This window comes from Staurois parvus, unplaced genomic scaffold (assembly GCF_062004578.1).
Source record: "Staurois parvus isolate SC_StPar_1 unplaced genomic scaffold, SC_StPar_1.0 ptg000131l, whole genome shotgun sequence".
Taxonomy (NCBI): Eukaryota; Metazoa; Chordata; class Amphibia; order Anura; family Ranidae; genus Staurois; species Staurois parvus.
The window spans coordinates 8,419,756-8,440,682 of NW_028317927.1; the positions used below are offsets into that span (position 1 = coordinate 8,419,756).

The 20,927-nt window shown below is 41.6% G+C and overlaps 1 protein-coding gene across 1 annotated transcript in view; it reads left to right on the forward strand.

Moving 5' to 3' along the window:
- Positions 1 to 2,015: 2,015 nt before the first annotated feature.
- Positions 2,016 to 20,927, forward strand: part of EIF2A (eukaryotic translation initiation factor 2A) — a 73,861-nt gene continuing 54,949 nt past the window's right edge. The window contains exons 1-4 of the mRNA XM_089672592.1: positions 2,016 to 2,108; positions 8,715 to 8,784; positions 10,003 to 10,077; positions 20,047 to 20,165. Coding sequence (XP_089528718.1) covers positions 2,081 to 2,108; positions 8,715 to 8,784; positions 10,003 to 10,077; positions 20,047 to 20,165 — 292 coding nt within the window. The 5' untranslated portion in view covers positions 2,016 to 2,080. The remainder of the gene's footprint in view (positions 2,109 to 8,714; positions 8,785 to 10,002; positions 10,078 to 20,046; positions 20,166 to 20,927) is intronic.

Consider the following 20,927-nt stretch of genomic DNA (forward strand, 5'->3'; position numbering starts at 1 on the left):
TACTGGGCACTTATACCCCCTTCCTGCTCAGGCCAATGTTCAGCTTTCAGTGCTGTTGCACTTTGAATGACAATTGCGTGGTCATGCAATACTGTACCCATATGAAATTTTTGTCATTTTTTTTTAGACAGAGCTTTATTTTGGTGGTATTTAATCAACTCTGGGTTTTTTATTTTTTGCTAAACAAACCAAAAACAACTGAAAATTTTGAAAAAAAAGTTTTTTCTTAGTTTTTGTTTTAAAATTTTGTAAATAAGTGATTTTTCTCCTTCACTGATATGCGCTAATGAGGCTGCAGTGATGGGCACTGATAGGTGGCACTGATGAGGAGGCACTGATGGGCATTGACAGGCATCACTGATGTTCACTGAAAGGCAGCACTCATATATGGCACTGACTGGCACTGTCTGGCATTGATAGGTGGCACTGACTGGCACTGATAGGTGACACTGAAAGGCAGCTAAGATGAGCACTGATATGTGGCATTGATGTGCACTGGTAGGCACTGATGAGCACTGACAGCTGGCATTGACACTGACAGGTGGCACTGCTGGGGCTACACTGATCATCAGTGCCCTGATGATCAGTGTACATGTCCCCTCCGAGGAATGCTGATTACCGTCTCTCCTCTCTGACATTTCCCTATTTACATGAGATCAGCTGTGATTGGACACAGCTGATCACATGACTGAGCCGAAATCTTCGGTTCTTTCCTTTGATCGGTGATCTGCTGTGTTCGAGGGACACAGCGCACCACCGATCACCGCACGCTTCCGGAGCCGCGCATGCGTGGTTCGAATGGGAAGACGTCATGTGACATTCTCCCAGGACGAGAGAACCGCCTTGCGCCCGTCATTTCCTTATATGGTGGGTGGGAGGTGGTTAAATCCTATGGAACTCTTCACACTGGTCAGTTGTGTTTCAGTGGCATTTTTGTCTGCGTTCTACTGCTGCATTGCAAAAATGCAGTAAAAACAGATAATCTTCTGCTTTTTTAACCAAAACTGATCAATGAGAAAGGCTCCTAACATACACCAAAAATGCAAGTGACTGGTGTGAAGAGTTCCATAGGATTTAAAGGGATACATTTTAAAACTGATCAGTGTGAAAAGGCCCTTATTATGTTGTGCGGAGATGTACTGAGAGGTCTGTCTGGCCTTTAAAGTGGTAGTAAAGTTTGCTTGCTTTTTACCTACAGGTTAACGTACCTCTAGGTAAACCAAACATCTCCTAAATGTGCACGATTTAGGAGATATTCGCTCTGAGAGCCAGGGCATGTGCTGTGAAGGAATGGCATACCGTGTCGTAACATCAGAACATTGTGCTGTGGCCTGTGACTCCTGACACATGCGCAGGAGTGAAGTCATTGCGGCATGGCCAGATCTCGTGGACGACCTGACAGTGGTGACTGCACTGCTGGAGGGGTTTGTCCTAAAGTGATGTATACTAGCACATTATGACATTACCTTGCAGAGGATTATTTTTTTTTTTTTAATCTGCAGTTTTCTGCTTTATTTCCTGGCAGATCTGAGAACACGCAGATTTCCCACGCATGTGCAAACACAGCAAATGTTCCGCACTTCCGTAGCAGACATGTTTTGAGCATGTGCAGGGGAGCCACGTGTGAGCTCTCTTGGGATCCACACCCGCAGAATCTTGGCAGGGAGGGGGGTGCAAATGTCATTTTCGCCTAGACATACAGAAGTGCAAAAAAACCTCCAAAACCCTACTACATAGAAAAATATCCAGATAGAAGGTGAATGGCTGCCTTGTACAGCTGCTCCACTTCTGATCTCATGCAGAGTGTGGCCTATCATTATGAAGACTGAATCAGCAAAGACTCTTCTGTGGCTAACAGACCATTTCCTTGTAACATACAACCCGTTCAGTATGACAGGATAACATCACACGTGTCTTCTACCGCAGGCCCCGCCTCTCACGGCGGATGGATACCACCGCCCACCAGCGGATGTGTCTGCTCCATAGAGGGACTAGTGATGCGGCAGTAAGGGGTACGTGTATCTAGTAGTAGTAGCTCCTCCTCCAATCTCTGACGTCAGCAGTCCCTTTCCGGCTCAACATGGCGCCTCCCATACCGCTGCTAGCAGGTCTGTGTCCTCTGTATTGGGGCATTATAGTGGACACATGGGCGGGTGGTCCTGTTGTCAGCAGTGAGCTCTGTGGTCCGGGCTGTGTTTTCAGTGTGGTGTTCATCCTCGGAGGGAGCACACGTGGGACACGTGTTGTAGAGCTGTGCACTGTGCCATGGCAGGATGGTGACAGCACACTGAGAGCACAGCATGTGGAGCCAGGGGGGCCCTGACGGTGTAATACATGGAAAGTTGTACCAGTCATCCCAAAGCCTTGTATTATTATTTATTAGGACTCCGTCACACCAACATGTGTGCTATCATGTGTATGCTATCATGCGTGTGAGATGTGTTATCCTGACAAATCATACTGTTTAATTCCTTTTTATTTGAAATCCCCTTTACATCCAGAGCAAGGTGTGGTGCAGACAATGTTACATACATATGTGTTCACATTCAAAAAGCCGGCCAGAGAAGCTCCTGCATCTTTTTCAGCCATACAGCCCGGCATTATTTTTACCACATTTGCTGGCTGCATTTGGGGTGCCAATAACAATTAAAGTGGCTGTGAAGGCTGAAGGTTTTTTTACCTTTACACATGAAGGTAAAAAACCTTCTGTGTGCATCAGTGCCCCCGCAATACTTACCTGAGCTTCATCGCGTTCCAGCAATGTGAATGACAGCCTGGGCTGTCCCGGGTGTCTGCCTCCTCATTGGCTGAGACAGAAAGCCCATTGGCTCCCACTGCTGTCAATCACACCCAGTCAACCAATGGGAAGGGAGGGGGTGGGGCTGAGCCACAGCTCAGTGTGTGAATGGACGCATGGAGCAGCTGGTGCCACCATAGCAAGCTGCTTGCTGTGGGGGCACCTGACAGGAAGGAGGGGCCAGGAGAGCCTGCGGGGGACCCAAGAAGAGGAGGATTCAGGCTGCTCCGTGCAATACAACTACACATAGTGGGTAAGTATAGACATGTTTCTTATTTTCCAAAAAATAAGAACCTTTAGAATCACTTTTTAGTGGCACTGCAAGCGCAACATAAGTGCTCAGTTGTGAAAATTAAGGAAAATCCCAAAATGTGGATTTTCACCAGAACAGGCTTAGCGGAGAAATCTTCCAATGGAGACATAATTCTGGTGACAACCAGGGAATCCCTCACTTTGGTGGCGTTTCCGCTAACTTCTTGTTTTAGCTATGAGACAGGAAGTGAAGCGAAATCTCCCCAACAAGAGATAGATGGCAAAAAGATACAGGAGTTATAACCCTCCTTTACTCTATCCAGAATGAAAAAAAGTATATCTGTAGTTCTGTTCTAAAGTGGTTGTAAACCCTTACATATACTCGGTGAAGTGACTGGTCTCAGGTGATACACAGAGATCCTCCTACATACGTTGTACCTGTTTATCTGCAGTCTTCTCTTCAAATGTACAATATATATATATATATATATATATATATATATATATATATATATATATATATGTAAAGCTCTGCGTAAACTGACGGCACTATATAAGTACCTGAAATAAATAAAATAAAGTCCAGAATTTATAAATCTGGTCTTAGCTGACTGAAAGCTGAAGTTACACACTGCCAAGCTCAGTGAAGAGAGCTGATTGACAGGAAGAGACATTCCCCCTCTTCACCCAGAGCTGAGACTGTCAACCACAGTTTGTGTGCTCTTGGTATCTCCACTGTCAGCTTTTTTCTCTTGGTGTCAGGAAAACGTGTCAGAAGTGGCTCTAGGTGATAGCAGAGGAATGAGAAGGCAAACAGAAATGACACTTAGTGCACTTAATAGAGGGATATGATTTGTTCATATTTCTTGTCTCAGGTTTACAACCACTTTAACTTTATAGCTTTCATAAGGAGTTAACAAGCTCCCTACGTGATATCGTGGACAGGTGACAGGTTCTCTTTATGGAGACATCGGGGATCTATAAGACTTCCAGTATCTCCCCTACCCTTCACCCCATCAAGAACAGGACAGACTAGATTGTTTACACAGCATCTCATTCATAACTCTGACAGCTCTGAACCCAGAAACGCTCAGTTGAGCACTTCCAGGTTTATTAATTGCACAGTAGATTGGGGAAGATATACAGTGGGTATAGTAAAGAATCGCCCCCCCCCCTTTTAAAAGAATCAAATTTTCTTGCTTTGCAGCCTGAAATGAAGACAGACACAGTTTTTGTTTTATCCAGCTGTATTTACTCAGTGCAACTTAAAACATCCAAGTGAAAGATATGACACCAACATGTCAGAAAAAAATAAACTATTCAAAAACAGAATCATTGAGTTGGAAAGAAGGATGAACCCCTCCTAAAAATTACTTGTAAACTCAATCAGGTGTAGCTAATTACCTTATCAATGGCACACAAAGTCATTTGACTTTCAACTGTGATCAGCTGTGGTCAGTTTGATTAGCTCAGCATGCAAAGAGCTTTCCTGGAGCATGTCAGTCCCACTAGTGCAACTGAAGCAAACAACCAATTATTGGTGGAAAGGCACTGTCAAAAGATCTCTGGGATGAAATTGTGGACAGGACAAGTCAGGAGAGGGATACAAAAAATATCAAATACTTTGCCAATGCCTAGAAGCACAGTGAAGTCTATTATTAAGAAGTGGAAGGTATTTGGTACAACACAGACCCTCCCTGGATCAGGACGTTGCTCCAAACTGGATGAAAGAGCAAGGAGGAAATTGATCAGAGAGGCTACCAAGAGGCCAAGACCAACTCTGAAGCAGTTGCAAGAATTTATATAAAAAATTCAAAACATCACTGAGTTGAAAAATGAGAATTTATGATATTGTTGTCACATGCACACAGTCACCACTCTTTGTCATAAATTCCTACAACTGCTTCAGAGTTGCTGTAGGTCTCTTGGTAGCCTCTGACTAGTTTCTTCCTGGCTCTTTCATCCAGTTTGGAGTGATGTCCTGATCCAGGGAGGGTCTGTGTTGTACCAGATACCTTCCACTTCCTAATAATTGACTTCACTGTGCTTCTAGGCATTGATAAAGATTTTGAAATCCGTGCTGGTGGTGGGGCTCTCATACAGGTGGCAGGACTCTGTGGCCCCAGTGTCTCCAGTCTGCATGCAGTGCTCCTCTGGGGGGGGGAACTGCATGTGTTGGTGGTCACCGCCATTGAAGGCGGCATTGACAGGCTCCGGCTCAGGCGGTTTTTGTTTTATTTTTGCCAAAATGCTGCTTCCAGGAGGAAGGCTTCTAGGATAGTTTAGAAAAAAAACGTCCAGTATGCATGAGGCCTTAGAGTGCCCCAGATGAAGGATCACAGGGGGCACTTTTGGACAGCAGCATTGTCAGTCTGGAGGAAGGGGCGCGTTACATGTACAAGCAGATTTAAATGCACAAATCAAAGCCAAACTCCAGCTAATACATGATAAGTAGTTCCAGCAAATAGTTTTTTTTTCTTTTGAGATAAAGGTTTTACATAAAAAAGCTGTTCATTGTAAGCACCCCTACCAGTGTTAAATGGTTTATCTCATCTCTAAATCATTCATTCTGAGGGAGAGCTTGTTCTTTTACAAAACAGACTTACTGGCCATCACATCTAAGAAATGGTAAGCTGCAATATAATAAATATTTGCTTTTGGGTTTTAACCACTTCAGTCTCCGCCACATACTTGTCCGTCGCCAGGTTGAAGTGGTTATGTCTCAGGATGATTCTGGCAGCTACAGGCATCATTCTGGTTTCTTTTTTTCAGGCAGCAATGCACCATTAAGTAAAAGCATTCCCAGTGGCTGATCCCACCAAGGGGCCTAGGACCAAAGCCAGCAGTTCCGCTGGCTTACCATAGAGATGTTAGAGGTCCGGAACGTCCCCGATCATCTCTATGGTATAAGAATCTGGAAGTATTTTGTCACTTCTGGTTTCCTCAGGATGTAAACAAGCCATTAGTGGCTTGTGAAAGCATCTGGTCAAACTGATCTTGGTTTGACCAGATGATTTTTATCTGTCATAAAGCTGTCACTGCTCCAGCTATAACAAGGGATGTTATTCATCCCTTGTAATAGCCATAAACATGATAAAAAATTAGAGACCATGAAAAAAAATAAAATTAATAAAATGTTTAAGCCCCCCCCCGTACCCCTGTGCTCTCATACAAAGTCAAACGCATGCGTAGATCGCACATGCATGTGTAAACAGTGTTTGCACTACACATGTGAAGTATTGCCATGAACGCTCTAGAATTGCAATCATTCTACAACCCCAGGCACAAAGTATGGAATCACCACTCTTGGAGAATGTTCATTCAATTGTTTAAATGTGTAGGAAAAAAAAAACAATCACAGACATGCCTCAAGATTATTTCCATTTAATATTCCAACCTTCTGGCTTTAAGAAACACTTAAAAAAAGAAAACTGTAGTCAATTGCAACTATTTTTGCAGATCAAGCAGAGGAAAAAAATATGGAATCGCTTAATTATGGAATATTATGGAATCGCCATGTACTTTGCAGTTCTAAAACATCTGCATCAGATTACATCTGCTAATTACAGTTTAAAAAGAGTGCTTGCACACCTTGGTGAGCTGTTGTACCAAACTATTTGACAAGAATCCAGCACTAGAGATGTGAGTTGAAACAAAGGAGAGGATTATAAAACTTCTTCAGGAAGGTAAATCACAGAATGTTGCAAAAGATGTTGGTTGTTCCCAGTCAGCTGTGTCTAAAATCTGGACCAAGTACAAATCAAATGGAAAGGTTGTAAAACGGAAGTGTACTGATAGACCAAGTAAGACATCAAAGCGTCAAGACAGAAAACTTAAAGCATTATGCCTTGGAAACGCACAACAAAACAAATGAGGAGCAAATGGGCAGAAACTGGAGTCAATGTCTCTTGACCGAACTGTAAGACATTCCCTAAAGGAAATGGGATTTATATACAGAAAAGCCAAACGAAAACCATCATGACAAAAAAACAAGGTTACAGTGGGCTAAAGTAAAGCAATCATGGACTGTGAATGAAAGTGCTATTCAGTGATGAATCACAAATCTGCATTGGGCAGGGTGATGATGCTGGAACTTGTTGGGTGCCATTCCAATGAAACATATAAAGACGACTGCCTGAAGAAAACATGCAAATTTCAACAATCATTGATGATCTGGGGTTGAATGTCAGGTAAAGGTTCGGGGGAGATGACAGTCATTAAATCTTCAATAAATACACAAGTTTATATTGAGATTTTGGACACGTTTCTTATTCCATCAATTGAAAGGATGTTTGGTGATGATGACATCATTTTTCAGGATGATAATGCATCTTGCCATAGAGCAAAAGCCATAAAAAAACTTTCCTTCAAGAAAGACATATATTGTCAATGACATGGCCTGCAAATAGTCGGGACCTCAATCCAATTGAAAATCTGTGGTGGAAACTAAAGAAAATGGTCCATTACAAGGCTCCAACCTGCAAAACTGATCTGCAACTGCAATAAGAGAAAGTGTGAGCCGGATTGATGAAGAATACTGTTTGTCAATAGTTAAATCCATGCCTCAGACAGTTCAAGCTGGTATAAAAGCCAGAGGTTGTGCAACAAGGTACTAGTGGTGTACTGTAGTTGTTTTTTTCATGATTCCATAATATTTTCCTCAGCATTGAGTGATTCGATATTTTTTTCCTCTGCTTGATCTGCAAAAACAGTTGCAACTCACTACAGTTTCCTTTCTTTTTTATTTTTTTAAGTGTTTCTTAAAGCCAGAAGGTTTGAATGTTAAATGAAAATAGTTTTGAGGCATATCTGTGATTATTTTTTTTTTCTACACAATTAAACAATTGAATGAACATTTTCCAAGAGTGGTGATTCCACACTTTTTGCCAGGGGTTGTAACACCAGGCCTCCTTTGTAACTCTGAACTGGTAACCTGTAAAGGCTTTTAAAACGTTGCCTATGGAGTATTTTAAATAAGTCACTCCACAAGCGTGCGCAATTTTAAAGCGTGACATCTATTTGGCGTAACATCATCATTTATATTGTACCAAACAAGTATTGTAACATACAAAAAAAATTGCAACACCCACCGTTTTATTCTCTAGGGCCTCTGAGAAGTGTCAGAATAGGATTGAGGCTGCAGTGATTAATACCACTTTGAAGCAGAGCTCCACTCAAAAGGGGAAGTTTGACTTTAAGGCCACATCGTCCTCCGCTCCCTATTAAGGACTGGCAATTTGGGGAGTGCGGGTGGGTAGGGGCAGGTACCCGATTTTGACAGGTACCCGCTCCCACTTTCACTGCGATTATCTAGGCAGTTCTCCCCCTCCTCCCCGCAGTCTTCTGGGACATGTGACAGGTCGCAGAAGACTGCCGGACCATTCAAAAGGCATAGTGCTGCACGCGCATGCGCAGTGGGCCGGGTGCTCACGCTTTGGATGCCAGGGACACAGGATGGCCAGTGAACCTGGCTGAGGTGAGGAAACCGCTGGATCATAGCACAGGTGAGTGAGTGGCTGTTTTTTTTTTTTTTTTTGACCAGTTTTCATAGCTGTTGACTTTTATTTTGTTTTCACTGGAGACAGGAGCTCCACTTTTTATGTTTTCTAAATGTATTTATATGACTAGAATCTCATTTGTGTTGTCATTGTTTTTCTTTCCACAGTCAGAGGTTCTGATGGAATCCAATTGATCCAGGGACCTCCAAGGTTTACCAACCATGACTCATTTCAGCAGTAAGTTTTTTTTTTTTTTCCCTTTTAATATAATATATTTATATTTAATTTAAATAATTTTTTTTACCATTGATAAACAATCTATCCATTTCCACCTTGTAAACAAATAAGTATTTTTACAGGCAGAAGGCAGTCACCGGTTCCTCTCTGCTTGGTTCTCTGTGCTGAGTGTAAATAAGATACAAAATGAAAAACTCTTCTATTTTACTCACTGGATGGATGTTGCATGGGTTAAGCAACTGAAGTCTGGTTCAGTAGGAGTTAGCCAAATTACTAATTCTGAGATGTTTAGCTTCTGTGAAACATTACCATCTTGGAGCCAGAATAGGAGTAAAATAGGCTGTATTTTTTTGCATGCAGCTCTAAAGGTTTTCAGACCAAGTAGAGGGAAACCTGCAAAGCCTTGAGCTTTGGTAGATTATTCAGAACACTAAGTGGTATGTGAACAGTCCACTAGGCTGATCTCTTTGTAAAGGTAGAGCCTGGCTTGTAAATAAATGAGGCACAAACAAGTTTGCTTTTGACATTCCAAAGTTTATCAGCTAGGCTTTCCATACTATTATTCTACAGTGTCCTTTATGGCCATGTATGATTTTACACACTATCACTGTTTTTGAGCTTCATCATCAATTGTTACATTGCACATTGATTAGCTATTTTAGCAATTTTTTGTTTTGTCTAAATAATTAAATCACAGTGTATTAGTGTGTTTTGTTATTACCCTCACTTATTGAGTGCTTCACACATCTGCTGTAGCAGCCAAAGAGAATGCTTCAATAGCCGAACAAGACTCTAGCCAGCTGAGAGATACCTGCCAGTTAATTGTAGGAAATTCTAGGCATCGTAGAGGAGAATGTCATCAGGAAAGTATACTGGAACACAGGAGAAGACTTTTGGATTCCCTGGGATCTGTTGGTGGGTGCAGAGACACAACAATAACGGTTTCTATACCCAGTAAAGAGCACAGATGACCTTTACCTTGCACACGGAACCTCTGATGGGATCTTTCCAAACTAATTCAGATGCACAGCCTGCAGCATGTCACACCTCCATTTTTCACATCCGTAAATGTTTCTGCTTATTTTAATCCCTTCATATTCTACTCCATCGAACCACCAAGCTACTGTTGCCACACTATCTGTGGAAAGCATGGCATAATGTTCTACAAATAATCTCCAATGATAAGAACTCTCAAGTGTTTTTGCTCTTTTCTTTTAGAGACAGCAGCAAAAATTGCAAAGTGTCCATTTTTAGCAGAGATGGGAAGCTATTTGGATGGTGTAATGGAGAAGTGTAAGTCCTACTTTCAAATAGTTCTTTTTATGTGCTGTTGCATAGCTTGTGATCTTTTGCTATATTTTCTAGTGTGACAGTGCGCTGTACAGTTAATTTTGTAATTTTCTTTGTCAAGTACCATACCATTATATCAAGTATTTTTCTGTATTTTATTCTATTTTTTATAATTAAAGTAATCAGTAAAATGACTTTGCAAATGAAATCAGTTTCAGTAAGGGCACATATGTGAAACAAGGCTATGGGGAGGTCCCATTTTCTGCGCTCAGCATTTCTGAGAAGTGTGAGTCCACAATAAAGTGGTGTGTAGTGTAATATTTATCTCAGGTAAAACAAATACTTCTAATCCCTTCACAACCAGGGCCAAAACCTTAACACTCAAACCCAATTTTGCAACTTTCACATGTGTTAGTATACCTGTACATATCATAAATACTGTATCCAAGTGGATTATACCTTGTTTATTTCAGGACATGGCAATGGATATCTTCTGATTTTATTTTATGAAAAGAAAACTGACCCAAAATAATAATCATAAAATATTTTTATAAACTTTAGCTGTGTATTTTTTTTGCCTTTACTATTACACCCGCCACCGAAAAAACTGCAAAATAAATTCTCCTACTCCTGGCGATCACGGTGATACCACATATGTGTGCATTATTTGTTCTTTGTACCTGTGGTAAGGCCAAGAAACAATTGTACACATTTTTTTGTGGCTTTTGGCTTTGAGAGTAGATATAAAACTTTATTTGTAACCTAAAACACACTGACCCTAACACAGACACCAACTGCCACTTCACTGCCACTAACATTAACTGGCACTGCCACTAACACTCATTAAACTAGATAAAGCCCTGATCTTGTGGGTTTTTTGTTTTTTTGCACTCACAAGAGGAGAAGTCTGTTTCAGCTCTTCACAGAGGAGAAATTATACAGAAACAGGCAATAGAGTGAATTAGCACTGTGATAGCCAAATACAGACTATCTCAGTGATCATGTGAACGGGCTTTGGTTCTCCGGTTCCCAGCCACTAGCACAAGACCAGCAGATTTGTTTCAAACACAGGAACCAATATATATGCAGTGCACAGGCTTAACCACTTTCCTACAGGGCACTTATACCCCCTTCCTGCCTAGGCCAATTTTCAGATTTCAGCGCTATCACACTTTGAATGACAATTTTGCGTTCATGCAACACTGTACCCATATGACATTTTTATCTTTTTTTTTCACAAATAGAGCTTTCTTTTGGCGGTATTTAATCGCCACTGGGTTTTTTATTTTTTGCACTATAAACAAAAAAATGCAAAATATTTGAAAAAAAAAAGTTTTTCTTTGTTTCTGTTCTAAAATTTTGCAAACAGGTAATTTTCCTCCTTCACTGATGTGTGTTGATGAGGCTGCACTGATGGACACTGATGAGGTGGCACGGATAGGCAGCACTTATGGGCACTGATAGGTGGCATTGATTAGCTGGCACTGATAGGCGGCACTGATGGGTGACACTGATAGGCGGCACTGATGGGTGGCACTGACTGACGGCATTGCTGGGCACTGATGGGTGGCAATGCTGGGCACAGGTAGGTGGCACTGATGGGTAAAGTTGGGTGGCACTGATGGGCACAGGTGGGCGGCACTGCTGTGGTGTGATCAGTTTTGATCACTTCTCTGACAATTGCTGGTTATCGGCAGTACTTTCCCCACGCTGTGACAGCGTGAGGAAAGTGCAGCCAATAACCGGCAAATGTATTTACCCGGTGATCTGCGTAATTGGACACAGCTGATCACATGATAAAAGGCTGGTGTGTTTGGCCGTTTACTGTATCACATGATGAGCTGTGTCCGTTTATGCAGCATATCACCGGCGGCGCTGGGGGCATGCAGGGGCGTGTTCTGGGAGGATGTCCATAGAAGGGAAGGACGTCCCATGGTAGGGAAGAGGTTAAAGCCCATTTCCTAGATGCCGCATATACAGTGGATGTAAAAAAGAACCCCCCCCCCTCCTCCTTTTAAAATAATCAAATTTTGTTGCTTTGCAGCCTGAAATGAAGACCGACAAGTTTTGTTTTATCCATCTGTATTTACTCAGTGCAACTTATAACATCCAAGTAAAAGATATAACACCAATATGTCAGAAAAAAAATAAAAAAACAATCACCGAGTTGGAAAAAAAGATCATCCCTTTGTGTGAGTATTTTGTTGGGATATGTCTATACTAACTTTGCACATCTAGACTTTGCAGTATTTACCCACACTTTGAAAATTTGCTCTAGTTCAGTTGCATTTGATGGTGACCATTTGTGGACTGCAGTCTTCAAGTCATTCCACAGATTTTCAGTGGGGTTTCAGGGGTGTGGAAATTTAAAAAAAAAAACTGCTTGTCCAGGGACTAAATCAGTGTTCCAATCTTCTTGTCCCTTATGACAATCTATTTGTCCAGATAAAAAAATAAATACATTTTAACCAAAACCGTATTTAAATCAGAGGTGATTTTAGGACTGTTTTAAAAACAAAAAACGTTTTATGGCGACTTAAATGTGTAACATTTTTAACATTGCGCTGTTTATCTCCTCCTCCCCTCCCTGCCTGTCTCCAGCACCACAACCTGGGACTAGCAGGGAGGGGAGAGACCTTGCAGTGTAATGAGCACTGATTGGGTGCTCCTCTGGAAAAGGGACTGTCAGGCTTATCCTTTATCCCTTTTGCTGCCAGAGCCGTTTTTGCGTTTTTTGCACAAGATTAAAAAAATAATTTTAGGCCTGAATATTACATAAATCCCCCAAACATTATATATTTTCTGAAAGCAGAGACCTTAGAGAATAAGTGGTAATTCCAATTTTTTATGTTGCATGATATTACCGCATAATTTCAGTAAAATTACAAGTAAGTTAATTTTAGGGCACAAAAAAAATCAATAAATGACTATTTTTTTGTAAAATATAAAAGATGAGGTTGCATCGAGTAAATAGATATCCAACTTGTCAAACCTTAAATTTGGGTGCGCTTGTGAAATGGCGACAATTTTCAGTACCCTAAATTTTCTATAGGTGATCCTTTTAAAGCCCCTACTAGGTCATCAGTTTAGTGTTATGGAGGAGGTTTGGTGCTAGAATTATTGCTCTCATCCTGGCGTGCGCAGCGATATGTAACGTGTATCGCAATCGCCATTTTCATGCGTAGGCGCCCCAGTGTGTGCTTTTTACGTTTGTACGTGCGTATATGTGGGGGTGGGGGGGCTTCAATTTTTTTTTGTGGGGGGGAGGGAGATGTTATGTGCCTAGGTGTAACTTTAATTTTTTAACTTTTTTTTCATCACATAGGAAACAATGTCCCCTAAGTGATGATTTTTGGTGACCACTCAAAAGCACACAATGACCACTCTTTGACATAAGTTCTTGCAACTGCTTCAGAGTTGCTGTTGGCCTCTTGGTAGCCTCTGACTAGTTTCTTCCTGACTTTCTGACCAGTTTCCTCCTGGCTCTTTTATCCAGTTTGGAGCAACGTCCTGATCCAGGGAGGGTCTGTGTTGTACCAAATACCTTCCACTTCTTAATAATAGACTTCACTGTGCTTCTAGGCATTGATAAAGTATTTGATTTTATTTTTTTTGTATCCCTCTCCTGACTTGTCCTTTCCACAACTTTATCCCAGAGATCTTTTGACAGTGTCTCTCCACCCATACTTGGTTGTTTGCTTCAGGTGCACTAGTGGGACTGATTTTTGGTGACAGGTTCTCTTTATTGAGACATCCAAGGTTTAAAAGACCCTGGATGTCTCCCCTGTAGTACACTGAATGTAATGCAGTGCACATCGCACCGCATTACATTCTTTCTCTCAATGGGGACCCGAAAGTGACATCATAAGACAAGAAGGGGAGGGGAGTGGACATGTCCACTCCTCCCTCCACTCTAGCTGACGAAGCGGAGCCCAGGAGATAGTTGGCAGGGAGAGGTTCACGCAGGGGGGAGTGGAGGCTGGTACTGTGTGGAAGCAATCAGTGGCAGTGCTGATGCTGATTGCTTTCACCTGACAGGTGAACCCTGTCGCATGCTCGCTGCAGGGATGAAGGTAAAAAAAAACCTACCTGCCCGGCGCCTGGAACTACATGTCCCGGTGTCGGGCGATAGGAATGTAACACCCCTGTGGTTAAGTCTGGGCTCTGATTAGACCACACAAGGACATTCATCTTTTTCTCCTTCAGCAACTGTTTTGTCGTTATTGCTGTGTGCTTTGGGTAATTTTCATGTTGGAAGGTAAACCTTCTTCCCATTGACAACTTTCTGGCAGAGGGCAGCAGATTTTCCTTGAATTTGACCTTATTTTGCCCCGTTCATTTTTTCCTTCTATCCTGACAAGTGTTCCAGTCCCTCTACTGCAGAGAAACACCCCCATAACAGGATATTACCACCGCCATGCTTTACTGTAGGAATGGTGTTATTTGGATAGTGAGCTGTATTGGATTTCTGACAGACATATCATTCAGTGTTGATGCCAAATAATTACATTTTAGTCTCATCTGACCATAACACCTTTTTCCATGTGGAATCTTCATGGTGAGTTTTGGCAAAGCTCAGTCGTGACTACATGTGGCCTTTCTTCGAGGAGTGGCTTTTTTTCTTGCAACTCTCCCATACAAGCCTTATTTGTGGCAACTTTATGATATTGTTGACACCTGCAGACAATAACCACTCTTTGACATAAGTTCTTGCAACTGCTTCAGAGTTGCTGTTGGCCTCTTGGTAGCCTCTGACTAGTTTCTTCCTGACTTTCTGACCAGTTTCCTCCTGGCTCTTTTGGAGCAACGTCCTGATTCAGGGAGGGTCTGTGTTGTACCAAATACCTTCCACTTTGTAATAACTTCACTGTGCTTCTAGGCATTGATAAAGTATTTGATTTTTTTTTTTTTTTGTTTCCCTCTCCTGACTTTTAACAACTTTACCCCAGAGATCTTTTGACAGTGCCTCTCCACCCATACTTGGTTGTTTGCTTCAGGTGCACTACTGGGACTGACATGCTCCAGGAAGGCTCTTTTCATGCTGAGCTAATCAAACTGATCACAGTTGAAAGTCAAATGACTTTGTGTGCCATTGATAAGGTGGTTAGCTACACTTGATTGAGTTTACAAGTAATTTTTAGGAGGGGTTCATCCTTTTTCCCAACTCGTTGATTCTGTTTTTGAATTGTTTTTTTATTTTTTTCTGACATATCTTTCACTTGGATACAGCTGGATAAAACAAAAACTGTGTCTGTCTTTATTTCAGGCTTCAAAGCAACAAAATGTGATTATTTTAAAGGGGATGGTTCTTTTCTGTGCCCACTGTATGTGTTACTTAGTCAGGAAGGAGTTGAATAGCTAAAATCAAAAACAACAAAAAAAAGGTATATTAGTATATTGGAGCTTACCAGTCTCAAATGTTGTGGATGCATTTGTTTTCCTTTTTTTAGGCCTTTTCCCTTTATTTTCACCCAGTTATCACAGCTATCAATCTAGTATTTCACCTTTTTGTTTTAGGATGGCTTCACTCATTCCTCCACTGTATCTATGGAGGCACAACATAGCCATCCTTGGACAGGAGCATTCTCAACCTATGGAGAGGGTAGTGTTAGATGAATTTTACATCAGTAACTGAAAAATTTGAGTTCATCTTCAGCTAATACTTTTTAAGCAGGTACAGAAAGTGTTTTTGTTTTCCTTTTTGGATAAAGACCATGCAAATACATACTGCTAGGATCACACAGGTGGACAACAACATCCCTCTGCAATGAAAACTCCACTCTGTGTGGGACATTTAAGCGCCCATGTATATGCAGTATACAACGTACACCACTAAGTTATGTTCTTACATTTTATAACATAAAATAACTTTTTAATAGTAGTGTATATGTAGAAACTCCTGTAAGCGATGGTAGATCACTTTTCAGAGGGCCTTTGCCAGGCAACTGAGAGGAAATATGTTACGTTCTCAATGCTTGACAATCCTTTAAACCTGCACCGCTGCACCACATCCACATGCATTGCCCTACTGACAGAATCAACAGGTGAAAATAAAGGAACACCTTTGTTTTATTTCATCTATGTACATGGCAAATGGAAAGTAGTAGCAAATCAAAAGCCCATGCACTAGTCCTAAGACAGTTAAGAACTTTTGCATGAGCTCCCTTTATTTGTACTGCAAGCATACAACTTGTCCGTAACTCCTATTGTGGTTCTTAGTACAGATCATTGATATTTTCACTTCCTTTTTCTTCTTCTTTCTTCCTTTTTTTTAAATTTTTTTTTATACATATTACGAAACGGCTCTCTGAAGGGGATTAAACCTCCCTATCCTTTATAGCCAAGGAAACTGCCATCTTAGCCTCTGTTTAATATGCAGTTGCCATGTGCTGCACATGTGATCAGTTATGACACCAGCCATCTGATGGCTTGATTGTCTGTCCTACTTTACATGCATATATTGTTTTTTTTCCTGTCAAAACAGTGCTGCTGCCTTAACTCCCAAGAGCCCATGCATACATTGAGTGTAGGGAAGGGGCTTATGGGAAATGTAGTTCTGAGGGATACATGAATAGAAACTGAGCTCTTAGCAGCTGCCCCTGCATGTCTGGTGGTGATGTCACAGGGAGGAACAAAGTAAAACAAAAAAAAAAAAGAGCTAGGACATGCCCTAAAGTAGGTCTAGGGGTAAATTTGGGAAACGCCTGGAAATAAAGGTTGGACAAAATTATGGCAACACCAGGTAAAAGAACAAAATTCTTACCTAATATGGTGTTGGACCGCCTTTAGCATCCAAGACGGCCTGAATTCTCCTGGAAATTGACAAATATAAGTCTTGGATGTTGGATAATGGATCTGACACCGCTTCATGCAAAAATGTGTACCAGTGCTCACAGAGATGCCGGAGGCAGAAAACAAGACCGAACCTTGTTCTCCAAAATTGACCAAAGTGACTCTATGATATTGAAGTCCGGTGACTGCAGCGGAAGGTGCGAGACTTTATTCATGCCTGTCAAACTACAATTTGACAACACCAGCTGCGTGAATCTGCGCATTATCGTCTTGGTAAATAGTGCTGTTTTGGAGAAACAGTGTCTGCAGCATGGGGTGCACGTGGTCGGCCAAAATTTGTACATATTCGCTGGCAGTGACTCTACCTGTCAAGATCAAGATGAGAATGGATCCTGCCCAAATTATGATTGTGCCACTACCATGCTTTAACGTTGGCACGTTAAAGCAGGCCAGGTCGTAAGCTTGGGACAGTGTTTGCCACATGTAAACATAAAATCTGGTGATTGAAAAATGTGTAAGGCTCGATTAATCGGACCATATTACAGTCTTCCATCGATCAACAGTCCACGATTTCTGGGTTTTGCACCACTCTCTACTCTTCTGAGCATTAATATCAGTCAGTAGTGGTTTGGCAATTGCAGCTCTTGAATGTTTTGCTTATGGATCTCCCTCTGCACAATTTGTATGGACACGGCTTTGGAAGGCTGAGATTGAGCTCTGCAGTCACTTTGCAGCAGTGGTTTTCCTTTTCCAGGTCCCAATCCTGCGCAATGTCCTTTTCTCTCTTTAAGTCAGTTGACCATGTCGACCGTGCTTATGCTTATCAGAGAACATTTTCCTGGAAACTGTATATGTTGTCATAATATTTGATACTGTACCTCGTGACATGGCAAATAAAATGACAACTTCAGTCACAGAGGCACCAACTAAGTGGGCACCGACCATTTACCCTCTTTGAAGCTCAGTAAGCTCTTGCATGACTCTGGATTACTGACAGCGCATGCAGTGAATGACGTAAGTGAGGCTTCCCACCTGTTAGCTAGGTGTCTCATCACACAGCGGAAGCAAAACAATGTTACATCATGTCCGCTTTCAGTGTGAAACATGTGGTCACTTTCACACCTGGAAATCGTGTCGTATTTCCATGTTTGTATCCAACTACATATTAACTCATAGTTCATGACTGGAAATCTGTGTATAGGAAGCTTACTTGTTAAATGGTTTTGGTTCTCTGGAACCAATTTTGGTGGGTTGTATTGTCACCAGTTCAGCGCTAAAGGTGTAAATGCAAAATATAAATATTGATAAAAAAGTTCAAATATAAAATCGTCCGCTCAATAAGATATACTAAATGGAACCAATGAATGTGTACAAATATAAATGATTATAGTAGATAGAGATGTCTTCCACAGCAGCAGATCCTTCCAAAGCCTGTGATAAACGCTAAATAGCAAAAATGTGCACTCACCAAATACGCATAGGAAATGCGCATGTAAATCACTACATGATGGGGTATATGCAGCATGTAAATGGTGGGCCTCCCTCGCAGGTCAGCAAATCATCAGGTTTTGGATGCAGTGCTGGTATAACAGGTCCAGAGGTGTCCTTTAGGATGACTGGGTTGACAGTATGTATGCAGGGCTCCCTCCTCTGGACGTAGATGTAAAGGTGATTCTGTGGGATTCAATTAGCTCCTCCAAAGGGAGCCAAAGAAGAAGGGGTGCCAATAGTGTAGTATTTCAGCATTTATTGAAAGAATCATACGCAAACAGAGTGGGTGAAGGTACAGTACAAAGTGGGGTTAAAAAAAGGCAGAGTACTGCAGCACTGACCCTTTGTAAGATGGCCACCGGACCTCCTCGTGGTCGCGGCAGGGGATGACATCTCACGCTGCTAGCTCCTCCTGAGGCCTTTCGTGTATGTAACCCCATACACCTTAAATCTAGACACCGTATGTTTATATTTTTGATATGTTACTGATTATTTTTTATCAGATAGAAAAAGCAGCCATATTACTTTATTTGTACCTAGATTGAAGTAGAATTCCAGGCTACACCTAACTTGCGTCCTCCCCCCTCCTAAGGCCTGGTTCACACTTATGCATTTTTTAGTGCTTTTTGCATTTTGCATAAACACACTATATTCCATTTAACATGGTTTCCTATGGGACATGTTCACATCTATGCGTTTTCTGTCACTGCATTTTTGGTAAGGGTTAAGGACTTTTTTCCCAAAGCAGACTGCAACACACACATAAGTGTGAACCAGGCCTAACACCTATGCTGACTACCCGCTGTAAGAAAGAGGTATATATTTCTACCTACTTTCAGGCCATGCGTGTTGAGTCATGTGACCTCCCCAGTGTCAGTCAGAAGTGGCTTCAGGGGAATGGAGAGAGCACTCAACAACGGCTGGTATACCTTAGAGCTGTGGCATCACCTATACAGTTCTATAGCACATCCATTGTTGATGCTTCCTCTTCTTCCCTGCAGCCACCGCAGTGAAATATACACAAATGTAACAGTGAAAGTGTTTTGTTTGTGATCTGTTTGATTAGTACAGAAATACTTGTTGCTCCTACCAGAACTCTTGTAAGCTGATAATGTCCTGTGCTCTCTGACTCTGCTGATATCTGTCAGCATTGTTCCCAGTTCTCTGTGGACTACAGAATACCTCTACCCTTGTTATAGAGATGAGGGGAGGAGGAAGTGTTCTGTAGTTTTAAACATGGTAGAGTGAGCGTATATTGTTGTCACAGGGCATGAAATATGTTAGTTGCAGGATCACCAGGTAAACATAAAGTAAAAAGAAAACTAATGCAGCTAGCATTCTTGGGTTTAGATACACTTTGAAAAGGTTTTTGCCAATTTCATAGGCTTATAGCTGAAATGTAAGGATTGATCTGATTGGTTTATTCCAGGGTTACACAACAACAGTGAAATAATGTTGGCTAAATAGGCATGTATGTATTTGACAACTACGGTACATTTTAACTGCAACGTGTATGTGATTACATAATGGCAAAAAATGCAATGTTTATACGGGAAATATGTGTTGTGTCATGTAGTGACAGTGCAGTGGTAAGAGACAAATGAGAAGTGAACACTTTTGAGAATTGGTGGTATAGTTTAATAATTAATCTATGAAATCTGACTTTAATTGACCTTCTTCTGTTTTCAGAATAAATATAGTGAACAGTGCTGACAGCACACCGCTGCACACCTTTGATCTGCCTAAAGTAGTCGGCCTTGAACTCTCTCCAAAGAACACAATCCTGGCAACATGGCAGACCTACACAAGTAAGTAAATGTCAGCAGGACCGCAAATAGTGTCACTGGAGACACAAAGTAACTCTGAGCTCATCTGGTCGTATTTCCAAAAAAATTTAAAGGGCACATTATACAGTATGTTGCCCATGAAGAAAATGTTTTTTCCAAATGAAGTCAGAAAATCCTTTGCCTTTAAACAGCAATTCCAGACAAGCAAAGAATGGTAAACATTATTCTGCAAATTTTGCCAGTATGCCAAGTTTAGAAAATCTGTTCATTTGATATAATCTTCATTGTGTCCGTAGCTGCCAGACTGAGCTGTGTTACAGATAAGACTGCAGTCTCTTGACAAGGATTCTGTGCAAATTAGTTTGACTTTTTAAAATGTACGTAAACCCTGCCGATCAAAATGTTGATAATCTCTTTTCAGTGTAACACATTGAGCACAATAAACACTCCCTTAGTAAATTGTTTGTTAAAATTCTTAACCTAGCACTTGCCATTTACAGTGTTCAGTTCTGTTCTCTTCACAGGAAAAATTTAAAATGGTTGTAAAGGATCCAGGTTTTTTATTTTCATGCATACTATGCATGAAGGTAAAAACCCTTCTGTGAGCAGCAGCCCCCCCCCCCCCCCCCAGCCTGCCCAATACTTACCTAAGCCCATCCCGATCCAGCAATGTGCCTCAGCTCTTTAGGGACTCTCCCTCCTGATTGGCTGAGACAGCAGTGGGAGCCATTGGCTCCCGCTGCTGTCATTCACAGCCAGTGAGCCAATGAGGAGGGGGGTAGG